Raw genomic sequence first — 24,717 nt, 5'->3', positions numbered from 1 at the left:
TTTGGCCGGATGGGGTGCTCCAGTTGTCGTCTTCCCGGTTCGGGTGATCATCAAATTCTTTTGACTACCTTTTTATATAAACAAGCACACCCCTGGCCTTATTGACAATAGTCGAAATATGGTCAGAAAATTTTAGTTTAGGCTCCAGAAGAACACCAAGTTCATCAACCCGTGTTATTTTGCCAAAGCGCACTTACTTAGAGTGTAAGTCGTTCGTATTGGGTTGACACGACAAAAGGTTATAACTTTACACTTGGAACTTTAAAAGCTATCTAGATCGAATGCATAATTAACATCGTCTGCGTACATTAATACTCGCCAATGTATAATTACTAAGGGAAAACGGACAAAGGTGGCTCCCTTAAGGGACACCGGATGTTTCAAGGAGAAAACAAGAAAGATACCTTTTAAAGAGGGCCCGTTGTGTCCTTCCATCCATATAACTTAAAATCCAATTTAGCAGATCAACAGGAAAACCTAATAAATAAAATTTCTTACTAGAAAAGAATGATTAACAGAGTCATATACTTTACTAAAGTAAGTGTAGATGACATCTGTTTTGAAGACTATTTTTGATTAGGATTCCTGTATTAGGAAGGAAGTTATCTCCAAAAGGTTAGTGGTTATTGATCTGCATTTTATAGAACCGCGCTGACACGGTGATATGATTGATCTACAAAGGTGCTGGTGAGGAGTGATAACATTTTCAAAAAGTTTTGGGATAGCCGACAATTTAGAGATTCCTCTGTCATTGCTTGCATCGAGTTATCTACCTTTTTATGAAGAGGAATCACAAAGGACTCCTTCTATATATAGGGAACTGTGAAGATTCCAGAGATAAGGTAAACAGTTTCAGTAGAGGCTTGCACAAGGCTTCCGCACAGAATCTGAGCACACAGCCAGGGATTCCATCGGTACCTGTTGTTTTTCGCTTAGTGTTAACGAAATTATAAAACTGTTTCGGATCCTGTGCAAACTGGAAGTTACAACGGTTTAAATAATTCTTCTAGCACTGAGCATTAATCACGGTGAAGTTTAACCGAGCGCTTAAATATTTACAAAGGATGGACTGAGAACCGGTATTTTTAAATTTTGTATAAAGCCTCGACTTCACATTTCTTAGGTGTGTCAACTCTTTACTAAACCGTCATTATGTTGCAGGAGTAAAAATCGGACCAATTATAGCCAGCTATAAAATTGTTTTTGCGTTGCGAAAACAGTGAATTCGCATTGTTGACTTCTCTGAATTTACTTTTAATACCGTACATATGTCGATTGCCACCTCAAAAGTAGGATAATATGGATCTTCAGGTTGAGTAAGAGGTGCTTCCCTGGACAGAAACACACTTTCAGGATTTGTTACAAGACATAGATCCAACAGTCGACCAAGAGAGTTTCGAATATAATTAACTTGCAACAACGATAAGTCGAGCAAGCCGTCCATAAAGTCATGTTGTGCTAATATTCGATTGTTCTTCTGGGGACCATGTTGTGCCAGGTACATATCTTAAAATCACCTAGAACTACCAATTGGTCCCTGTCAGACAGTTTATTTAAGATGGACTGGATAGCGGACAGATGATTCTGATATTCTGGGAATTCAGAAGATGGCGGAATATACGAACGAGCACGTAATATAAACTGATCTGCCGGAAAAAGACAGCTTTACGCATAAGAATTTAGAGTTACGGGACTCGTCAAAAAGTAACTCCTCCGACGCGAGGGTAGATCTAACCGCAATTAAGACTCCACCTCCCCGCCTGGAGGGACGGTCATACCTATATATAGTGTACATACCTGGCAGGACTTCGGAGTTAAGTATCTCCGGCTTTAACCAAGTCTCTGTGAACACTATTATATAGGATGCAAAGGAAAGACTGTAACAATACAATTAGGTTAGTTTGCTACGCAAGCCTCTAGCATTTTGATATGAGATAGTTAGATTCGTTGTTAGTTTTTTGAAGAAGAGGAAGAAGATAAAGAGGCGGATGATGCAGTGGTCTGGCCACGTGAGGGATGTTTAATTCCCATGGGCCCCTTTTTGCTATATTTTATCTTAGCTTCAAACACTTTTACTACCACTTTTACTCTTTTACCACCGGCCAAAAATCACCTGAACATATGGTCGAAAAAAGCTCGTTTGGGACAGTTATCTAGAAAGATGATATGTCCCTAGCGTAAAAGAAGTTAAAATTTTCGACTTTTATATTATCGGCTTTTGTTTTGTCTTGTATATAAGACAATACATCAGACGATGTTTGATCAGGGGAAAGCCGAGAAACGAAAATTTGTGTCTTTAGTGGAACCACAGCGAGGGATTTTGGCCCTTCATTTTGTATTTCTGAAGTGCCACCTTGTGCCGGTAGTCCGGACTCAATGTTCCCTTGTGGTGGTAAACTAATGGAGACGGGTGGAATCAATTCGGAAACTTTAGCAATCCCAGGGTGGGGTCCTTCCACAGCGGATTGATCGGATTGCTCCGAATCTTTCTAAGCTGCCGATCTTAGCATATATGCGGATTTGCTGCGATTGACAGCTGATCAGGTGTGGAGTCCTGTTGATCATTTGCCCGTGGTTGCGGGGCCTTAGGCAGCCTACCACCAGCGGCTTTTTTGCGCTTTGGAGATTCTTCTAATAGCTTAAGGCCATTAAACTGTGAATTAAGCGCGGAAAGAAGATCATCGGCTCGACGAAAACTATCTCTAGCTACGCCAAAACTGTTGATCAGTTCTTTCAAGCCACCTTTAGTTTGGCGCATAAACGAAATCATCTCGTTCGCAACCACAAGGCTAGCATCACAACAGTGATTTAGATTTTTACCCTTTGCTAGGTCATTACTTGTTCGGCCACTAAAAGAAGCGTACTTAGTATGCACCATTCTATCACATAGCCAACAAATCATTTTTGGCTGCTCAGGTTTTACAGCAATGACAGCAATTTTTATAAAAGCAGACAACATTTACTGTTTCCATGTTTATCTAAAATCAGACCACTGCGCACGAAAACACAAGATCAAAACTTTCAAGCGAACAGCACGAGAGCAGTCTGCACGCTCAGAAATTTGAGATTTTGTGTGGGAGAGCGAAAGAGCGAGAGAGTGAGAACGAGAGAATATGTGCAGAGTGCAGTTTATGTGCATGCAAAAAACAACACCAAACAGCACTGCGAACAACGCACAAAAGGGAGAGTAAACAAAATACAAAGACGAAAAATGCAAAAGACTTTGTATATTTGTTTAAACTACTGCACAAATCACAAAGAATGACTCGCGAAGCGAACGGATCTTTAATAATTATGTTTACAATATATGATAATTAAAGAAGATTATTAAAAGCCACGTCTGGTTTGACAAACACAAAATAAAAATCAGAGCACCTAAAAAACAAGACCGTTCGCTTTGAATTGTATTCTGTCGTGATAATTCCTAACTGTTCGTTTTTACTACCAACGTCCTTTTACAATTTCGAAACTGCGGAGCCGGGAAATGAGCATTAAGGTCATGCTGAAAGCTTGCCAGAGTGGGTAGATTGCAGTCTATCGCTTTTACGACGTCGTGGTTCACGACTTCTTTGCGAATTTTTAAACTGCTGCCTTTGTCGGCGAAACTGATTAAGTGGCGTGATTTGCTACGAAACAATACTACACTTCGTTTTAGCTGGAAACATGCTTCTTCAATAATTATTTGATTTCTGAAGCAGTTTAGTGGTTGATCTGTCGTTTCGACCGTGTAGGCCATGAAAGTTCGCTGTGAAGAGTCGCAGCATCTGACTGAGACTCATTCTGTAAGGCGTTAATATTCTGCCTGGAGAGAGCATCGGCCACATGATTTTCTTTACCCGGCTTGTAATGGATTGTCGCTATATGGTCCTCTATGTACGCTTTCTATCTTTTTATCTTCGGATTAGGATTGCGATCGGATCCGGAACCGGGAATGTCAAAGGCTGTTGGTCTGTATAAATGGCCTAGAGCCCACTCTATGGCCAACAAGTCTCTTTTATTCGTGGCATGGTGTGACTCACTTTCTTTGAGGGTCCTAGAGATCATTGTAAAATGTCAACCAAAGTTCTCTGTGTCTCTTAGTTTGCTCAAAATATGATACGTTTAAAATCTGTTATTCTTACGTTCTTTTACATATGCTTATTAAAAGTAATATCGTAATAATAATTTCCACACCTCTCCTCAATGTTACCATTTTTTACTTAATGTAGCATATCTACCCCACCTATCAAATAAAGAATGGGTATAACTTTGCATAAATACATTGTGACACTTTGTCATAGTAAACGTATAGTATACAAATACCCAAAAAAAAAACACCAATGACTACATAAGCATTCCAGCGTCCGAGTAATACGATCTAACGCTCATACATAAGCCGATCGCGGAGCGTGGGAATGCTGAGCATGCACTTTGCAGCTCAAGTGGTCAAGCTATACATAACATATGCATGCCTTCTGCATACATATGTATATGTATATATGTAATAAAGAATACATAGATATAAGCACCCAAGAGAACACACTTGGAACAGTTGAATAAAGAACCTCATAAAGAGCAGAAGCTCTTCTCTTTAAAGTGTACTTTAGCAAAATACTAACATCTCCTAAATATCAAAGATTACATGGCGACCGTGACAGTGTTCACGTGTGCATGAAGTTAACGATTATAATAAAAGCATGAAGTGTCCGTGGCCAAAAGAAATAAAATGAATAAATTCAAACATTACAAAAGCATGAAGTGTTCGTGGCCAAAGAAATAAAAACAATAAATTCAAACATTACATGGATAAATGCATTACATACATAGAAATGCAGAAAGGACAAATCTTCTTAAAAAGCTTTTGAACATAAATGGCAGAGGAGCCACAATTCTCGAAGGCAGTACCCACTAAGCAAAGGGACTTGCCAACTCTGGAAGAGGCCCTACAGGAGAATCCAGCTAATGGACCACGCCCACTCACGATAAATGAGTACAGGGCCAGGCAGCAGAAAAAACCGCAAAATGAACATAAAAGAAGCGGTCAAAGAATTAAGCTACTTCAGCAACGGCGACTGGTCAAGGACATGACCAAGTCGGCAAAAGGCGAGGAATCCCGACAACGCTACATAAGCGTCTTCAAGAAATAGAGGCTAAGCTTCGCAAAGGTGCGAAACAACGCAAACGGGCTGCATAAATGCCAATGCCCCAATTTGCTTTAGATTTAATTTCTACCCCAAGCCGAGGCGGGAAACCGCTGCTTGGAAAATACTAAAATCTGTTAGGCTTTTTCACTAACAATGTGGTTGGAGAATTTTTTTAAAATTATTGTAAACGACTATGTGAGCCAACCACATATATTAACCATTAATATTTCCACGTCTCTAGCACTGAGTATACATATAAGTTAACAAGTAACATCAGGAAAAGCTGCGTGTGACGACGAACGACACACGAAGCTATACTTCGGATGCTGGTCGGCGGCCGTGATCTGTGCGAGATAGGGTAATCTTAAGCTTCCTTTCTTTGTATTACTTAGTTCTAAACTGACAGCCGAAATAAAGTGATGTTATCGTAAGATACCTGCCGTGAATATCAAGTCGGAGCTACGACCCTGCTACCGGCTTATTCCAGTTGGTCACTTCAGCTATAGTCACCGATCGTGGACACCACCTGATCCCGATCCGCACTCTGCACCACACCACAGCTACAGAGGCGACAACGAGGTGACTGTGTTGTGGGCAGCAACGTGTCGCAACACACTTCAGCTACCACGTGAGCAGCAACGTGCCACGTTGACATCCCCTTGCAACAACGGTGCAGGCGGAGGAGTTCGCGGGCAACTACCTTGCCGCGTCCATCATTAAATCATATCTTATATACTCAGCTGCAAAATTTTATTTGTGTAAAATGACAACAATGAAAAAGTTCTTATTTTGACTAATATAAAAGAAAATATTCATTTCATTTTTTCGATTTTCAAGAAGAAAATATTTTTCCTTCCTTTAAGCTCCAAATAGAATATCTTATTTTTTTTCCTTTTTTTAAAGATCCGTTTCATTGAATATAGATAAAATGGGATGGTTTAGTGATTCTAGTGAGGCAAAGGATAATACTGCCAATGTAGTAAATAATGTTAGAATAATTGATCACACAGACGATATAAATGCGTTGTGGATCCTACTATTGATAATAACAATAGTATTAGTCTTGCAATTCTTGCTTACTATTTATGTAAAACATAATAAAATCATTAAGAAAAGATACATGGGCAGGGCGAATCATTTAGATCAGATTTGAAGAAAAAGAAACAATGAATAACAAATTCCATTGCAAGAATGGAATGGAGAGAAATAGCGAAACGTATAGACGAATTTCGCTATGAGTTTGACAAATCTTATAAATGCATAAATAAAGATGCAGTAATAAAAGCAGAAACGTTGAAAAACCATACAGAGATAGTAGTAAGGGAATACAATAATATAGTTACCTTAGTAAACAAGTATACAAATAGATTCACAGCTGAGCACCTTAACAAATGTATACGCGTAATAAAATCCCTAAACACAAGATTAATTAATATCAGGAAAAGAAGACATATTCTAATTAACGTGCCAGAAAGTCTAAGTCAATTGGTGGACTTCGATACCGACCAGTTTAAAGGACTGGACGAATCTATTCAATCAAGTGACGCTGAATCCGATAGTGACATTGAAACACTAGAAGGAAGCGATCGAATTGAATATAAGCCAGAAACAATAACAATTTCTGAAATGGCACAGACATTGACAGAATTTATCAAGCTAGCCACATCTCTGATACCAGAGTTTGATGGTAGGCACGAAAATTTACAAAGTTTTATAGATGCTCTAGGTCTATTAATCACCTTAAAAGGCACGCATGAGACAACAGCGATAAGCCTTATAAAAACTAAACTTAAAGGCCATGAAAGGAATCTTATAAGTAATGAGCAGACAATCGCTGCAATCATTACCCAACTGTCAAGTGCAGTAAAAGGAGAATCGGTAGAAGTTATATCTGCCAAACTTCTCAATCTGCAACAGAAACATAAAACGGCCAACCAATACACCCAAGAGGTGGAGAAACTGACAAAGGCCCTTGAAGGCGCCTTTATCAGTGAAGGTCTCAGCCAATCCCTTGCAAATAAATACAGCACTACAACAGCTGTAAAAGCCATGACACAAAATTGCTCCATTGATAAGGTAAAACTTATCATGCAAGCAGGCACATTCACAAACATGAATGATGCCATTTCAAAATTTGTAAACAGTTGCACAGAGATAACAGGTCAAAGCAACACTGTACTGTTTTATCGAAGAGGTGCAAATAACAACAATAGAGGAGGCCGAGGTTATAATCGTGGTAGAAATAGCAACCACAACAATTACAACCGAGGCAGCAATTACAACAATAACAACAATGTGAGAATGGCGCAAAACACGTCGGAAAACTAACAGAACCCTTTAGGAAACAATCAATAAATGCAAAGATTCCATCAATTACAGTCTTAATATATTCGTAACTTTTTATAATCATTCAACTGAAAATAAACTAACATTTCTCATAGATACTGGTGCAGATATCTCACTTTTAAAAATAAATTTCATTTGGTAGACTCAAATTTTTCAATACCATGTGATATAATAATAGGCATTGATTTTATAAAAAAATTCAATTGTCAGCTAGATTTCAAACCAAGTGAAGACTGGTTTATAATTAGACTCCAGAATTTAAATTATCCAATATATGTTCCGATAACATATAGCCCTGGCAACAATACAGTTCTTCTGCCAGCCAGATCACAAGTTATTCGGAAAATAGACATTAATACCGTAAATTATTACATATTTGCTCCTAATCAGGAAATACATAATGGAATTTACGTTGCGAATACAATAGCAGCATCCAAACATGTATACATTCGACTTCTAAATACAACAAATTTCGACCAATTGGTCAAAGTAAACAAAATCCAATATGAAAATTTAAAAGATTATGACATTCATAACACCAATCCAGAAAATAAAAGCGAACAAGTACTTTCAAAACTAAAGAAAAATTTTCCAGAGCAATTTAAAAGTCAATTAACTGAATTATGCACAAAGTATAGTGATGTGTTCGGACTGGTTCTTACAGAGAAAAAAAAAAAATTTATATTCTTTATATTATATTTCTTATGTTTTGTTTCATGTTTAATTTTCTTAGAATTTTTTTTTTTTTTTGTCATTAAATACAAATGCATCGAGACAAACAATTTCTAAGTAAATAATAAGAAACAAATCAATACGATTTCAAAAAAAAGTATATTTTGTAACACTATATATTAACACTAAAACTTAATGACTACATGTATTACGTCATTTCTTTAAAAAGGGAGGTGTAGCATATCTACCCCACCTATCAAATAAAGAATGGGTATAACTTTGCATAAATACATTGTGACACTTTGTCATAGTAAACGTATAGTATACAAATACCCAAAAAAAAAACACCAATGACTACATAAGCATTCCAGCGTCCGAGTAATACGATCTAACGCTCATACATAAGCCGATCGCGGAGCGTGGGAATGCTGAGCATGCACTTTGCAGCTCAAGTGGTCAAGCTTTACATAACATATGCATGCCTTCTGCATACATATGTATATGTATATATGTAATAAAGAATACATAGATATAAGCACCCAAGAGAACACACTTGGAACAGTTGAATAAAGAACCTCATAAGAGCAGAAGCTCTTCTCTTGTTATTTAAAGTGTACTTTAGCAAAATACTAACATCTCCTAAATATCACACATTACATTAATTTCTCAATACAAAAATGTACATATGTACATGCCTACTTGAAGTTTATACAGAAAAATGCGTCAATTGTGACGGTAATCATACAGCTAGCTACAAGGGTTGTTTTGTCCACCAGCAGATAGTTAGAGGACGTAGAGGTGCTACATCCCATCATTGCCCTCCTCTACAATCAATTATTTCGTCAGCTGCTCTAAAAGACATTGGGTTGGTCGGTGGTTCTATTCAAACTCAGCAAACAGGTTAGCACCAATGGACAAGGAGCCTGCAGCTGCAAAAATATCCGCCACTAGGAAGTAGGGTTCGAAAGCAGAACCAGCAAAGCCAACAAAGGTATCGCATCCAGCAGACGCAGCAAACAATGCAAACCCATCAACATCTAAATTTTCATACCGATCAGCAATGTCAGGGATTAGAACAAATGTTAATGCGATGTGATGAAAATATGTCGGCCTTTGCAAAACAGCCTAACTAACATTTTGCTGACGAGCTGAAAGGCCGATTTCAGCCATTTGATCTTGCCAAGCGTGAGGACGTCGAAGCTTCACGGGCATTCCTAAATACTTCATTCCATACTTCCTTTCGCCACGTAATTCTGACTCCATTAAAGCTTCAGGATAAGGCGCAAATATGGGGTACGGCGTTCGACTTTAACATAATGAGAGTTCAAAGGGTCCAAACCCGAGCGTTGCGCACAATCACCAACGAGCCCTGGTCTGTAGAAATATTGACATCGCAAATGAACAGATCAATCGCCATTCAAGTCGCTGCAACGATCGGCTTCAGGCTCCTAGCGAGTTCACTGACTAACCCGATGACCACGCGAAGACTGAGGAAGCGCCATGCAGGATGCTTCAAAAGTAGCCAAATCTATTAGCTAATCCAAATTATTGTTTCTTTTTTAAATTCAAATTCATCATTGCTATTATGTTATGTTTGTTGCCTTTGTTAGTTTATACCAAAGACACTAGTATAACAAGATACGTAACGGCCATACATTGGTTTGGCACTATGCAGCCACTTTTTGGTGAGGGCCAAAATTGCACTCTGTCCGCTCGCTTCCTCTTGAGGCACAAAGTGCGGACACAAGCACTCAACAATCATTGCCTTATTAATTTTTCACACGCCACAAGCTGAATACTCTAATAAAAAATATTCCAATATAAAGTCATTTTTGAAATTTATTTTGTAATAATATGTACATAGATTATTTGGCTATTTCTAATCTATTTTCAAATATTAATAACGTTAAGGCAATGCAAAACAAGAATTTTTCGCATGGTGTCAATTGATCAGAAATAATATAGATTTTAAGTCTAAGAACTTCTAAGGCGAAGGGCATATTTTGTCAAATTTACAATGCATGAGCATACGTGTGCACACATACAATTGTCTGCTATCACTGTATGCGTAGAAAAGAGCTATTCGCTGTAGCGCTCTCCGCTCTCGAACAAAAATTCGAGAGAGCCTGGAGCCACCTGTAGAGCCACGGCGAAAAAATCGTGTGCCAACAAATCGTATGGCGTGACGCATCTTGTTATTCTAGTGTCTTTAATCTAGCCACGCCCGCTCTAAAGCCCACAAAACGCACAAAACTGCCACGCCCACTTTTGAACAATTTTGGGATATTTTTTCATAATTTTATTTGTCTTGTAAATTTCTATCGATTTGCCAAAAAACTTTTTGTAACGCCCACTCGCCCACAGAAAAGCGAGACAAGTTTTTGTTTTAATTACAAAAATCGCTAAACTTTATATTACATGTAATTATTTATCAAACCGCGCGCGCGTGTACCACGGCTTCCACGCCTTCCACCCAACCGACCAATATATATGAAAAAACTTAAGCACAAATCACAAAGAATCACTCACTCGGCTTGGTTAGAGCCGGAGATACTTAATTCCGAAGTACAATATAAGTAACAACTGAAAAAAACTCTCGATGTATCCAATTCAGCAACTAAGTAGTTATACATAAATAATACCCTGCCAAATTGCAATACATGAAATGCTGAGTCGGCGTGCCGACCACGATTTTATGGCGTGATGCATTGGAGCTAGGGTAGACTTATGTTTCAATATATTTTGTACTTCAGTTCTGTCTAGGATACGAAATCTTATGCTTCATCAATAAAACATAGCTTCGGCATTGCCGTAGAATCTTGTCTTATTATTGACATAATTGCCGATCCACAAGGCCGGTGATTAGAGAGGAGGTAAATTCTCCAACTACTGCAGAATCCAGGATAGCAGCTTACGCCGTTTCACTATTTTCAACCAGCCACGCCCCCTACATTGACCAACTCCATTAGACCTACAACACCAATTAAACCTAACAGGATAGTTAAGTTAGGAAAACATGTAAGTTTGATGAGTGAACTTAGCGGCACTCTCGAAAGTTTATAATTCGAAATATATTGCATATCTTTTGTTTTTCTGTTGCGCAAATTAAAAAAATAAATAAATAAATATAAAGTTATGAAAAATTAAAAAAAAAAAAGAGAAAACATTTTTATTAAACTCAAAAAAATTGCATACCCCGAGGTACGATGTTTTTCTTGCGGTATAAAAGGGGGAATTATATTTTTATAAAAACCTTTTAAGATAAAAGCTGTCTACCTCTATTCTATTTCTTCGCGCAACGTAATTTTGTTCTTTTACGGAAGCCGATCATTTGTGCTCGGCAAGAATACATTTATGTAGTGCCAACCATTAGTCAATGAGTTGGGCAGGTAAATATAGTAATATTAAAGTCGAATACGTTAGTGACGGCGGGTGGGACTTAGAAACACAAGACTTTCGCACTACGATAAATAACATTACTTACATGGACGCTGCCCAGCGATAGGCAATAATATCTGGAGCCGTTAGCCAGGCCCTAGCCCAACAAGAGGATAAGCTGACACAATTAGAGGACGTTAAACAACAGATGCAAAGCTTGTAGAAGCACCGCAAGTGGAGGCCTACAAAAAAATTAATGTAGACCCAAACATTTCATGTGAAGTCAAGCTAGACATCGTTAAACCATGCCAGATTTTATGGGAGACCAGGATGATTATGTGTCGTGGCGACAGTCAGTAGACTGTAGACGCATATGAAATCTTCAAACCATATCATGGCAGCGAGACGCATTATTAAGACGTCTCTATCATCAGAAATAAAATTAGGGGATCGGCAAGAGGGCTACTAGTTGCCCATAACACAGTCTTAAATGTCGATGCCATAGTTGCTGCGTGTTCTTCGGCAGGGACTTGGGACGGTCAGGCAAGGGGAACTTAGTCTGATGCAGTATTACGACGACGTCGAGAAACGGTTGACATTAATCACAAATAAGTGAGGTTAGAGAAGGTGCATTCCATGCGTTCATTGCAGGTCTCAGGAAACCCTTGAGAGCCATAGTCCTACCGGCTCAACCAAACGATTTGCCCTCAGCGCGCTGTGGTCCAGAATTCGATTTTTTTGGCATAAAGTCTAAAAATTGAGCTACAGACTTGAAACTTTGTACATTTTGTTTTTAAACCACAAATAGTTTGCACACAAAATTTGAAGTCTGTGCGACCACGCCCTCTCTTGCCTCCCATATTAACTACTGGTATGACTCAGGAGTCAACGAAATTTCATTTTTTTTAAATAAAAGTGTGTACATTATTGTTTTAAAAATTATCGCCCTCTTCTTCTTCTAGCTCAACATTATAATTTTCCGATTTCTATGTCACGATTTTCATCATATTTATAAGTGAATGGCGTAAGATTTTTAATTTGATTATCTAACTGATTTTTTTCCATCATTATGTGGACAGCAGTTTCCTTTATCAACTCAATTTTTAGAGGTCTGCAAAATCGAATGGACTGCGGTGCTCTGTTTATCCAGATATGCCGATTAAACGAATCTATAATTTGTATGGGTATGACAGAAGTTACAAATAAAGATTGATCAGAAATTGGTGTGCCAAGTGCTTCAGTTTCATATTTCTGCTTGTAAGCACTATGACCAGTTGTCCCATCAAATCCGTAGCTGCAAATTAATTTGATTTTAAAGATATCTGGAAATTCCTTGAAAACATCAGATTGCAACTTAATTAATCTTTGCGCTGTATGATCCAAGAGATTTTGTAATAGCACTTGAGCAGTGTTTTCCATTACTTCTATACCCTCTGGTCGGCACTGTAATTTAGCTTCGATCACTTCATTATACGGCGGATATATATCGCTGTTATGGCTTTTATTTAAAAGCCTGGTGCTTATATATTGCTGTTTTGTCAGCGTGTTTTCCAGGAGATAAGCTAGAGCTTCATCTGGTGAAAGAGGAGTTGGTTTTTGGCATTGAATTTGCATCTTCGATTCGCTTGGAAATTCTGGTGTTTTTAAAGTTTCTTTAAGAACAAAGGCAACGTCCCTCTTGCATTCTTTTCTAGCAGAAACAGTTGCTGCATGAATCAAAAGACTTGTGTCGTGGTCACTTTCACTTGCCAGATTCGATGCCAGTTTCCTTTTTAATCTTTCTCCTGCATTTTGGTAAGATAAGTTTCGGCGTCCCATTTGCTGGGGTATATTGGAGTTTTCAAAATCACTAACAACAATTGTTATCTTAGACGCCATCCACTTGGTATGTTTGGAAATAAATCGGTCTAGTTGTCTGTTACACTCGGGCAGTTTTTTTTTAATAAATAATTCAAAATTTACTATTTTTTTGTCAATCTCTTCTGTCTTTTTCGATTCCTGATTATTGTTGTTGATTGCGGAATAAACGTAATCTGAAACATAACTTATTTGTCTATTGTTACGCCTCCAAATGTCCAGGAGGTCGCTATGTGAGAACTCGAACTTGCCTATATAAAATCAAATTTTTAAGAAAACGAGCAAAAATGGGCAAAAGATATTACTTTACCGTGAAAGACAATAGTTAAAGGTACAAACTGACGTTTTTAACTTTTGTCAGAAATTGTCAGAAAATTAGGTTTACTCCACGAAACACAGGGGACACGTTAGAATTTTCTGTTAAAATACATCTATTCTATTATATTCTATAATCTATTAGAAAATAATTGCTAGAGGACGATATATTGACATAAAAATTTAGACTTTATGCCAAAAAAAAAACGAATTCTGGACCATAGTGCAGCGTTAGCTTTAGCTAGGGAATCCGAAGCAACCATAGAACGCACTACCTTTGCTGCCACGTATGCAAGGGCTTTGAAAGATAAAGCATTCACCTATAAAGCAAGAAATCAAAGCCGCTCACTTTTATAAAAAACAAAATAAGCGCCAACAGGATAATTCGCCCCAAAGCACGATTAAATACCATAATCAGTCACAGATTAGACAGCCGACCTCCTTTGGAAGCGGTCAACTAAGAAGCGAGAGTTTTCGAGGCCATAAAAGGCCAGGTTCCACACGTATAACAAGTAAAAGGCGTCAGAGAGTGCAAAATACCATGCAACGGGCTGACGATAAGAATGATGGGTTTGCATTGTTTGCTGAGTCTGATGGATGCGAAACCTTTGTTGGCTTTGCTGGTTCTGCTTTCGAACCCTACTTCCTAGTGGCGGATATTTTTGCAGCTGCAGGCTCCTTGTCCATTGGTGCTAACCTGTTTGCTGAGTTTGAATAGAACCACCGACCAACCCAATGTCTTTTAGAGCAGCTGACGAAATAATTGATTGTAGAGAAGGCTATGATGGGATGTAGCACCTCTACGTCCTCTAACTATCTGCTGGTGGACAAAACAACCCTTGTAGCTAGCTGTATGATTACCGTCACAATTGACGCATTTTTCTGTAAAAACTTCAAGTAGGCATGTACATATGTACATTTTTGTATTGAGAAATTAAGTAAAAAATGGTAACATTGAGGAGAGGTGTGGAAATGAGGTACGATATTACTTTTAATAAGCATATGTAAACGAACGTAAGAATAACAGATTTTAAACGTATCATATTTTGAGCAAACTAAGAGACACAGAGAACTTTTAAATTTATTCGTATGAGTTTTGACTCATGTCTTTGGACAGGAAAGTACGATTTATGTCCGTGCCCCTCGTTCGGTCGGTTAAGCGGTAGGCCGTGTGACCCGCGCTTAAAAAATATTGTTAACTAGGAAATTGAAGGAGTGCATTTAAATAATTGGCTTGAAAAAATGGGTCTAAAGATCTAAATATATTATGTTTTACTTTCTATTGAAGCGCTGAGAAGGAGATCTGCACTTACCCACTTCTAAACTAAAACTTTATCCAGGTAGACGAAAGCGGTTATGACCATATGAAGTATATTATAAAGAGCTGATTTTATGGTTTACGGCTAGGTCAGAAGTTTGTGAATTTTCGTCCTACTAAATTTGAAAATCAAAAAACACTTCGAAGTTTATCTTTTCGGTGAACTTTATTTCTCTCGTATTGTACTTTGAGTAAGTTGTCCATGGCTGCCACCTCCTGTCCCTTTCTCTGTCTAGGCCGGTCTCCTGTTCAGATTATACTGATGCTCCGGTCTTTTGGCCTGTAGCAAGACGGCCAGGGAAAGTCGAACGTCCCACATTAAGCTTTCTAATTGATGGACGACCTCGTTCTTGGTGTCACCAAATATGGGGTATAAGGGGTAGCAATATTTGAAATGTCGTTATACGCATAGGTTGGGAAATCAAATATTCAGACAGATTTAATGACAGAGCAAAAAACATATTTCAGTTCTAGGGAATTTAATAAAACTTAATACAATAAGGTATTACAGTTTGTCAAATAAAAAATACTTTTTTTTAGTTTTTTTTTTCGCACGGGTCCCACGGCAACATCTCCTACCCAACCGACCGAGGGGCGCTACCGTGTATGGTACGGCTCGATTCGCGAGAAGATAGACGCGATATAGAAAAGAGAACAGAAACGAAGAAATGAATATAATGTAATGTCTATAATGTCTAAAAGCGGCAGAGAGTCAAGATTACAGATAATAGGATAAAGTCTATTATAGTCAGAACATAATACTCTGTAAGGGTCATGGAACTTATAGTTACATCTACAATTATTTAGGATAAGGGTTATATAGTTTCTAGTGAATCTAATTGGAACAGAAAAGTTAAGCCGACTAATCAAGTCGGGACTCTCAACTTCACCACGCATAAGCTTACAAATAAGGACTGTTCCAAGCATCGTTCTACGGTTAGCTAGGGAAGGTAAATTAATTAAAAGCAGTCTACTGGAATAAGGAGGTAATATACGGTTTTCATCCCAATGTAGGCGCCGCAAGGCAAAAAGTAAGAAGTTTTTTTGGACCGACTCAATGCGGTCCGATTGGACTACGTATTGTGGACTCCAAACAGGTGATCCGTACTCAAGAATCGGACGGACTAACGAAATAAATAAGGTTTTAGTCAAGTAAGGATAATCGAATTCCTTAGACCACCTTTTTATAAAACCAAGCACACCCATGGCCTTATTGACAATAGTCGAAATATGGTCAGAAAATTTTAGTTTATGGTCCAGAAGAACACCAAGATCATCACCCCGTGTTAGTCTGTCCAAAGAGCACCGACTAACACTTTACACTTTACACTTGGAGTCATTAAAGTTTAAAACGTTATCACGGCATAATATTTAAAAGCTGTCTAGATCGGATTGTAAGTCCAATTGAGTCCAAGTCCAAGTCTAAGTGCTGGAGGCATAATTTAACATCGTCTGCGAACATAAGTACACGCGAATATTTTATTACTAAGCGGAGGTCGTTAATGAATAAGGTAAAAAGAAGCGGACCAATATGACTCCCTTGTGGGACACCGGATGTGACTAGGAGAATACAAGATAAAGAATTTTTAAAGAGGACTTGGTGCGTCCTGCCATACAGATAGCTTGAAATCGAATTTAGAATATCAACATTTAATAATATCTTATTATTTTTAATAATATCCAGTAGGGCTTATAAAACTTCGAAGCTCTCTAATGTTTTGTGGAATCGGATACTTTATAATTGTGGAAATTTTTTCAGGATCTGTTTTATTTACATTGTGAGAAACAATATAACCAAGAAATGCTGTTTCTAATTTAAAGAATTTAGATTTTTCAAGAGAGATTTTTATATTTGCTTGTTGTAATAATAATTATTTATTATTTAAATAATTTTTCTTATTATTTAAATAAATTATTAAATAAATTATATTATAATTAATAATTATTTAAATTAGATCGGTAAATTTTGTTCAGTTGTAATTGAAAAGATTATCACCCATATAAACATGTCAAGTTTTTCCGACTTGTTCTCTTAATCGTCCATTGCTCTTTGAAATAATAATTCATAATTCATCTCGCTAGCTTTCAAAGCGGACGGTCGTATTTTTTTGCGCTCCGAATTTTATTTTCTGTTTCTCAAACCAGGCTTGGGTTTTAATAATCTTCTTTAATTATCATTTATTGTAAACATAATTATAAAAGATCCGTTCGCTTCGCGAGTGATTCTTTGTGATTTGTGCAGTAGTTTAAACAAATATACATTTTTCGTCTTTGTTTTTTGTTACTCTCCCTTTTGTGCGTTGTTCGCAGTGCTGTTTGGCGTTGTTTTTTGCATGCACATAAACTGCACTCTGCACCTATTCTCTCGTTCTCACTCTTTCGCTCTCCCACACAAAATCTAAAATTTCTGAGCGTGCAGACTGCTCTCGTGCTGTTCGCTTGAAAGTTTTGATCTTGTGTTTTCGTGCGCAGTGGTCTGATTTTAGATACACATGGAAACAGTAAATGTTGTCTGCTTTTATAAAAATTGCTGTCACGTTATAAAACCTGAGCAGCCAAAAATGATTTGTTGGCTATGTGATAGAATGGTGCATACTAAGTGCGCTGCTTTTAATGGCCGTACAAGTGATGACCTAGCAAAGGGTAAAATTCTAAATTACTGTTGTGATGCTAGCCTTGTGGTTGCGAACGAGATGATTTCGTTTATGCGCCAAACTAAAGATGGCTTGAAGGACTGATCATCAGTAGCTAGAGATAGTTTACGTCGAGCCGATGATCTTCTTTCCGCGCTTAATTCACAGTTTAATGGCCTTAAGCTATTAGAAGAATCTCCAAAGCGAAAAACAGCCGCTGGTGGTAGGCTGTCTAACGCCCCGCAAACACGGGCAAATGATCAACAGGACTATACAACTGATCAGCTGTCATTCGCAGCAAATCCGCATATGTTGCTAAGATCGGGAGCTAAAAAAGATTCGGAACAATCCGATCAATCCGCTGTGGAGGGACCCCACCCTGGGATTGGTAAAGATTCCGAATTGATTCCACCCGTCTCCATTAGTTTACCACCACAAGGAAACATTGAGTCCGGACTACCGGCACAAGGTGGCACTTCAGAAATACAAGATTTCCATTAAAAGAAAGAAAAAAGAGTTCCATTAAAGAAACAAATTTTTGTTGCTCGGCTTTCCCTTGATCAAACATCATCTTATATACAAGACAAAACAAAAGCCGATAATATAAAAGTGGAAAATTTTAACTTCTTTTACGCTAGGGACATCTTTCAAGATAACTGTCCTAAAAGAGCTTTTTTCGACCATACGTTCAGGTGATTTTTGGCCGGTGTTAAAAAGAGTAAAAGTGGTAGTAAAAGTGTTCGAAGCTAAGATCAAATATAGGAAAAAGGGGCCCATGGGAATTAAACTTCCCGCACGTGGCCAGACCACTGCATCATCCGCCTCTTCATCTTCTTCAAAAAACTAACAACGAATCTTACTATCTCCTATCAAAGTGCTAATTGTATTGTGACAGTCATTCCTTTGCATCCCATGTAATAGTGTTCACAGAGACTTGGTTAAAGCCCGAGATACTTAACTCCGAAGGCCTCCCAGGTATGTACACTATATATAGGTATGACCGTCCCTCCAGACGGGGAGGTGGAGTCTTAATTGCGGTTAGATCTACCCTCGCGTCGGAGGAGTTACTTTTTGACGAGTCCCGTAACTCTAAATTCTTATGCGTAAAGCTGTCTTTTTCCGGCAGATCAGTTTATATTACGTTCTCGTTCGTATATTCCGCCATATTCTGAATTCCCAGAATATCAGAATCATCTGTCCGCTATCCAGTCCATCGTAAATAAACTGTCTGACAGGGACCAATTGGTAGTTCTAGGTGATTTTAATATATGTACCCGGCACAACGTGGTCCCCAGAAGAACAATCGAATATCCTTCTCCCTTTAGCACAGCACGACTTTATGGACGGCTTGCTCGACTTATCGTTGTTGCAAGATCCATATTATCCTACTTTTGAGGTGCCAATCGACATATGTACGGTATTAAAAGTAAATTCAGAGAAGTCAACAAAGCGAATTCACTGTTTTCGCAACGCAAATTTTCGGAGGCTAAACAATTTTATAGCTGGCTATAATTGGTCCGATTTTTACTCCTGCAACATAATGACGGTTTAGTAAAGAGTTGACACACCTAAGAAATGTGAAGTCGAGGCTTTATACAAAATTTAAAAATACCGGTTCTCAGTCCATCCTTTGTAAATATTTAAGCGCTCGGTTAAACTTCACCGTGATTAATGCTCAGTGCTAGAAGAATTATTTAAACCGTTGTAACTTCCAGTTTGCACAGGATCCGAAACAGTTTTATAATTTCGTTAACACTAAGCGAAAAACAACAGGTCCCGATGGAATCCCTGGCTGTGTGCTCAGATTCTGTGCGGAAGCCTTGTGAAAGCCTCTACTGAAACTGTTTACCTTATCTCTGGAATCTTCACAGTTCCCTATATATAGAAGGAGTCCTTTGTGATTCCTCTTCATAAAAAGGTAGATAACTCGATGCAAGCAATGACAGAGGAATCTCTAAATTGTCGGCTATCCCAAAACTTTTTGAAAATGTTATCACTCCTCACCAGCACCTTTGTAGATCAATCATATCACCGTGTCAGCGCGGTTCTATAAAATGCAGATCAATAACCACTAACCTTTTGGAGATAACTTCCTTCCTAATACAGGAATCCTAATCAAAAATAGTCTTCAAAACAGATGTCATCTACACTGACTTTAGTAAAGCATTTGACTCTGTTAATCATTACCTACTAGTAAGGAAACTTGATCTTTTAGGGAAAAGACAGGGAAACCTGTTGATCTTCTAAATTGGATTTCAAGCTATCTGTATGGCAGGACGCAACAAGTCCTCTTTAAAAATTATCTATCTTGTATTCTCCTAGTCACATCCGGTGTCCTGCAAGGGAGCCATTTTGATTCGCTTCTTTTTACCTTATTCATTAACGACCTCCCCTTAGTAATAAAACATTCGCGTGTACTTATGTACGCAGGCGATGTTAAAATTTTCTGACCATATTTCGACTATTGTCAATAAGGCCAGGGGTGTGTTTGGTTTTATAAAAAGGCGGTCTAAGGAATTTGATGATCCTTACATGACTAAAACCTTATTTATTTCTTTTTTTTTTTAATAATTATTCTATTTATTTTGGATCCAAAAGGAATCGTTCAGTCAAATCCTCTCAACTTAACCTATTGTATGTATAAATGTATATAAGACCAAGTGGTTTCTTAATTATTAAGTAGAAAAGGAAAAATTTGTCTAGTTATTAATTACTTAGTGTGTCATATTTTATACTATCCTCCGGGTAGGGAGATCGGTGGGGTGTACCGTCTTCAGCCTTCGGAGGGAGATGGGATTAGCTAGGATTTGCTAGTTGGTTCGGGTGGACCATAAGCCTGTCGGCATAACGGCTGCTGTGAAAATTAATCTGATCCCCAAGAGGGGTAACTTTCAGATCTCTTTCGATTATTATTTATTTCGTTAGTCCGTCTGATTCTTGAGTACGGATCACCTGTTTGGAGTCCACAATACGTAGTCCACTCGGACCGCATTGAATCGGTCAAGAAAAAACTTCTTACTTTTTGCCTTGCGGCGGCTAAATTGGGATTACCTCCTTATTCCAGTAAACTACTTTCAATTAATTTACCTTCCCTAGCTAACCGTAGAACGATGCTTGGAACAGTCTTTATTTGTAAGCTTACTCGTGGTGAAGTTGAGAGTCCCGACTTGATTAGTCGGCTTAACTTCTCTGTTCCAATTAGATTCACTAGAAACTATATAACCCTTATCCTAAATAATTGTAGATGTAACTATAAGTTGCATGACCCTTACAGAGTATTATGTTCTGACTATAATAGATTTTATCCTATTATCTGTAATCTTGACTCTCTGCCGCTTTTAAAGCAATCAATTTTAACTTTTTTATTTAATATAGTTATTTTACATTATATTCATTTCCTCGTTCCTGTTCTCTTTTTTATATCGCATCTATATCTTCACGCGAATCGAGCCGTACGAGAAACGGCAGCGCCACTCGGTCGGTTGGACAGGAGGTGTGGCCGTGGGACCCGTGCGACAAAAAACAAACGTATTTTAACGTTGAATATGTATACTTTGATTCTTAAAAGAATAATATTTTCGAAGTAGTGGGAGTCCAAGGGCTTTTTAAAAAGATATATCTCCAGCAAAAAATTAAACGTACTTTAACTGGTTCCGATTTTATGGCCAAATAGAAAATGAAGACTCACAATTAAAGATTCTGAGAGTTATGTGCAAGCTGTGTTTGTGGAAGCTTTTATATATTGTACGCTTTTTTATATTGTTGCGCTCTAAACTGTAATACCAACACTTCTGGAACATTTTTCAGAAGTTGTAAGTTTCTTTGATTTTGGTTTTCCGATGATGCAAAAAACTTTTCACGAACACCCAAAACTTACGACTTCTGGATGAGTTTTATACTAATGATTGCTGAGTCAGGTCCAAAATTTATTGTTTATTAGCCGGATTAACATCAAAAAACATCATCAAAAAACATCAATGGTTGTGAAGAATTCGAGAATCATGTTAAATTATTGTCGAAAATGTGTGGATTAATAATAATAATATTCAAAGACTGGGTGCCATGAGACAAAAGTTTTGGCTTATCTCGAAGCTCATACAATACCTAAGAATCTTCAAATGTTTTCTTTCATTATAAACATTAAACTCCAAACGCCGTCCACAAAATCCCGCTTCAAAACTGTTGCATTCTTATGCAATATAGATACAGACTCAATCTAATTTTATACCCGTTATTCATAGAGTAAAAGGGTATACTAGATTCGTTGAATAGTATGTAACAGACAAAAGGAAGCGTTTCTGACCATATAGAGAATATATATTCTTGATCAGGATCAATACCCAAGTCGTCTGTCCGTATGAACGTTTTCGCATTCCCACTAGGTGAAAAACGGGTATCTGATAGTGTCGGGTAACGCAACTATAGCATTCTCTCTATTGTAACAATTTTGATCTAGTTTTTATCGAGTCATATTCCACGTTATAAATATATTAGGTTTTATATATTGAATGTATAATGGTTTACGATGTTTCTGGAAAGTACAATTTGGTGTTTAGCTTTTGATTACAGTAGCTATGCAATGATAATTTAGATAATTTTCTTTGTTTATGTATTTAGTACAAATTTAATGTGTAGATAAAATTTGTTTGTGGGGAATTTGAGTCATTAGGAATATTTCGTTAGTTGCGTTATTATACCATTCGGAAGGTATATGCTAGTTTATCCTTCAAGGTTGAGCAGTCCTCGTTTGTTGCGATTTGTTATACGTATGCCGTTCATTTCTCTTTTAATTTTTTCAACTAGGAAATTTATTTGTGTTTTATATTTAAATTTCCAACTTTCTTTAATAAGATTGATATATTTTTCTTCAATTTGTTTTACGTTAATTGTGAGACAGTGGTGCATAAAAATAAAAGGTTCCTGATGGAAATTAATCCTTTATTGTTTATGATAGGGTTTATTTCGATTGTTCCTGCTGTTGTTTGGGTCATCATTAAACTATTTTTAAATATTATGATTCCGATCATTGGGTTTTGTCGGTCTGCAGTAAGTATTTGCTATTCTTAATAAAGTTTTTTTTTTAATTAACTATAATAATTGTATACTATTATATAATTATAATGTTTTCCTTCTAATTGTTCGATGATAGGGGCTTGTCTTACTCGTAGAGTAAGGGTATAATAGATTCCTTGAAAAGTATGTAAATGGTAAACGGAACCCTTTCCGACCATATAGTCTTGATCAGGAGAAATAGACGAGTCGATATGCTGAGATTACGCATGCTTATTCTGGAGGCATATACGCAGAGCAAATTTGTTGACCCATGTTGCCACGCCCAGAAACCGCCCAAAACGGCCGAGCCCACACTTTGGAAAACTATTTTAATATTTGTTTTTCTGTTTTTTTTTTTAATATTTGAATAAGACTGTGTTAAATTTAAATAACTTTAAACTAAGTTTGATTGATTTTGTTTCAGCAATGGACGCCCCGGCTCAGAATCAGTTTCTGAGAAGTTTAAAATCGACTGGGGTACATACATGTCATCAAGAAATGATGTTGTGTATATCCGCCTAGATGTACGTGGGTCCAAGGGTCAAAGTAAAAAAACACTATATCGTCATTTAGGAGGAGTAGAAGTTTTAGATCAAATTTCTGTTATTGGGTGAGTTCATTGTAATTTTACACTTACAATTTGTTCATAAACTATACTATTTTAGGTATTTGCTGGACACAATAGGTTTTTTAGATGAAACTAGAGTAGGTATGTGGGGGTGGGGTTATGGTGGTTATGTAACCTCAATGGCTCTCGGTACGCAACAGGACGTATTTAAATGTGGAATCGCAGTGTCTCCTACTGCAGACTGGCTCTATTCAAGTTAGTACTTACATTTATAATTTAAGAGACATATCTGTAATTTTTAAAATACTGGATTAAATTATCAATAACTCTCTCAATAGATTCAGCGTTTACTGAGCGTATATTGGGCCTGCCTGCTGAAAATTTTAAAGGCTATGTAGAGGCTGATGCAACTCAAAGGGCCCGCCTAATTAAATCCAATTCATACTTTTTGATTCATGGCCTAGCAGATACCACAGCTCCCTTCGTCCATGGAGTGCAATTAGCAAAATCTTTGACAAGCGCCAACATTCTATTTCGATATCAGGTAAAAACAATACTGAAAATACATACAATACAATATATACTGACAATATATTTTTTCAGACTTATGCAGATGAAGGCCACGACTTAAGTGGTGTACTCGAACATGTATATTCTTCAATGGAGCAATATTTTGCAGAATGCTTAAGCTTGGATCCGGATGATACAAAACCAGAAGTTGATAACAGCATAGTCCCAGCTGAATAAATAATTTTAGTTTGAATAACATGTAAATATTAAAAAATTTGCGCATTGAACACTTTTGTTTATTTTTATTTTGTTCGAGGATTTATTGTTAATGTTTTATATAAAAATTCCATGAAATGGTTAAAAATACTCTGAAGGAATATGGGTTTGCCGTGTGTGCTACTTTCTTCAATTTTAATCTGTGACTTTGAATATAAAAATAATTCGAAATTTTCACACAACTCTTAAGTGCAATTACCAACATTTTTAAAATGTGTGGGGGTATCTATTTTGGGCGGTTGGAACACCAAAAACACCCAAATAATATAATGAAACGATTTCCCCGACTTTCAGCTACCCGTTACTCAACTAGTGTATCCAAAAATTTTTAAAAAATTTGGGAGTAGCAGTTTTGGGCGGTATTAGGGCGGTAGAGAGGGCGTGGCAAAAAAGATTTTTGGCAAACAATAGAAATTTACAAGATTAATTATAAAAAAATATCCAAGCCTTTTTTTAAAATGTGGACGTGGCAGTTTTGTGCGGTTTGTAGGCGTTAGAGTGTGCGTGCCAAAACGATTTATTTGCAAATCAATAGATAAGATTACAAGACTAATAAACATATCATAATATATCCAGACATTTTTCAAAAGTGTTGGCGTGGCAGTTTTGTGCGGTTTTGAGTGGGCGTGGCTACATATGTTCCGTTGCGTCTATGTCTGTAGAATCTGT

At 37.4% G+C, this 24,717-nt stretch overlaps 1 protein-coding gene across 1 annotated transcript in view; it reads left to right on the top strand.

Moving 5' to 3' along the window:
* CG17684 (uncharacterized protein) overlaps window positions 1-24,089 on the top strand; it is a 396,036-nt gene extending 371,947 nt beyond the window's left edge. Inside the window, exons 11-14 of the mRNA NM_001015352.4 lie at window positions 23,119-23,304; window positions 23,360-23,517; window positions 23,607-23,806; window positions 23,866-24,089. Of these exons, the coding sequence (NP_001015352.3) occupies window positions 23,119-23,304; window positions 23,360-23,517; window positions 23,607-23,806; window positions 23,866-24,009 (688 nt within the window). The 3' untranslated portion in view covers window positions 24,010-24,089. The remainder of the gene's footprint in view (window positions 1-23,118; window positions 23,305-23,359; window positions 23,518-23,606; window positions 23,807-23,865) is intronic.
* The last annotated feature ends 628 nt before the right edge of the window (window positions 24,090-24,717 follow it).

The sequence above is a fragment of the Drosophila melanogaster genome, chromosome 2R (assembly GCF_000001215.4).
Source record: "Drosophila melanogaster chromosome 2R".
Lineage (NCBI taxonomy): Eukaryota > Metazoa > Arthropoda > Insecta > Diptera > Drosophilidae > Drosophila > Drosophila melanogaster.
This window is presented reverse-complemented; position numbering and strand designations above follow the sequence as displayed.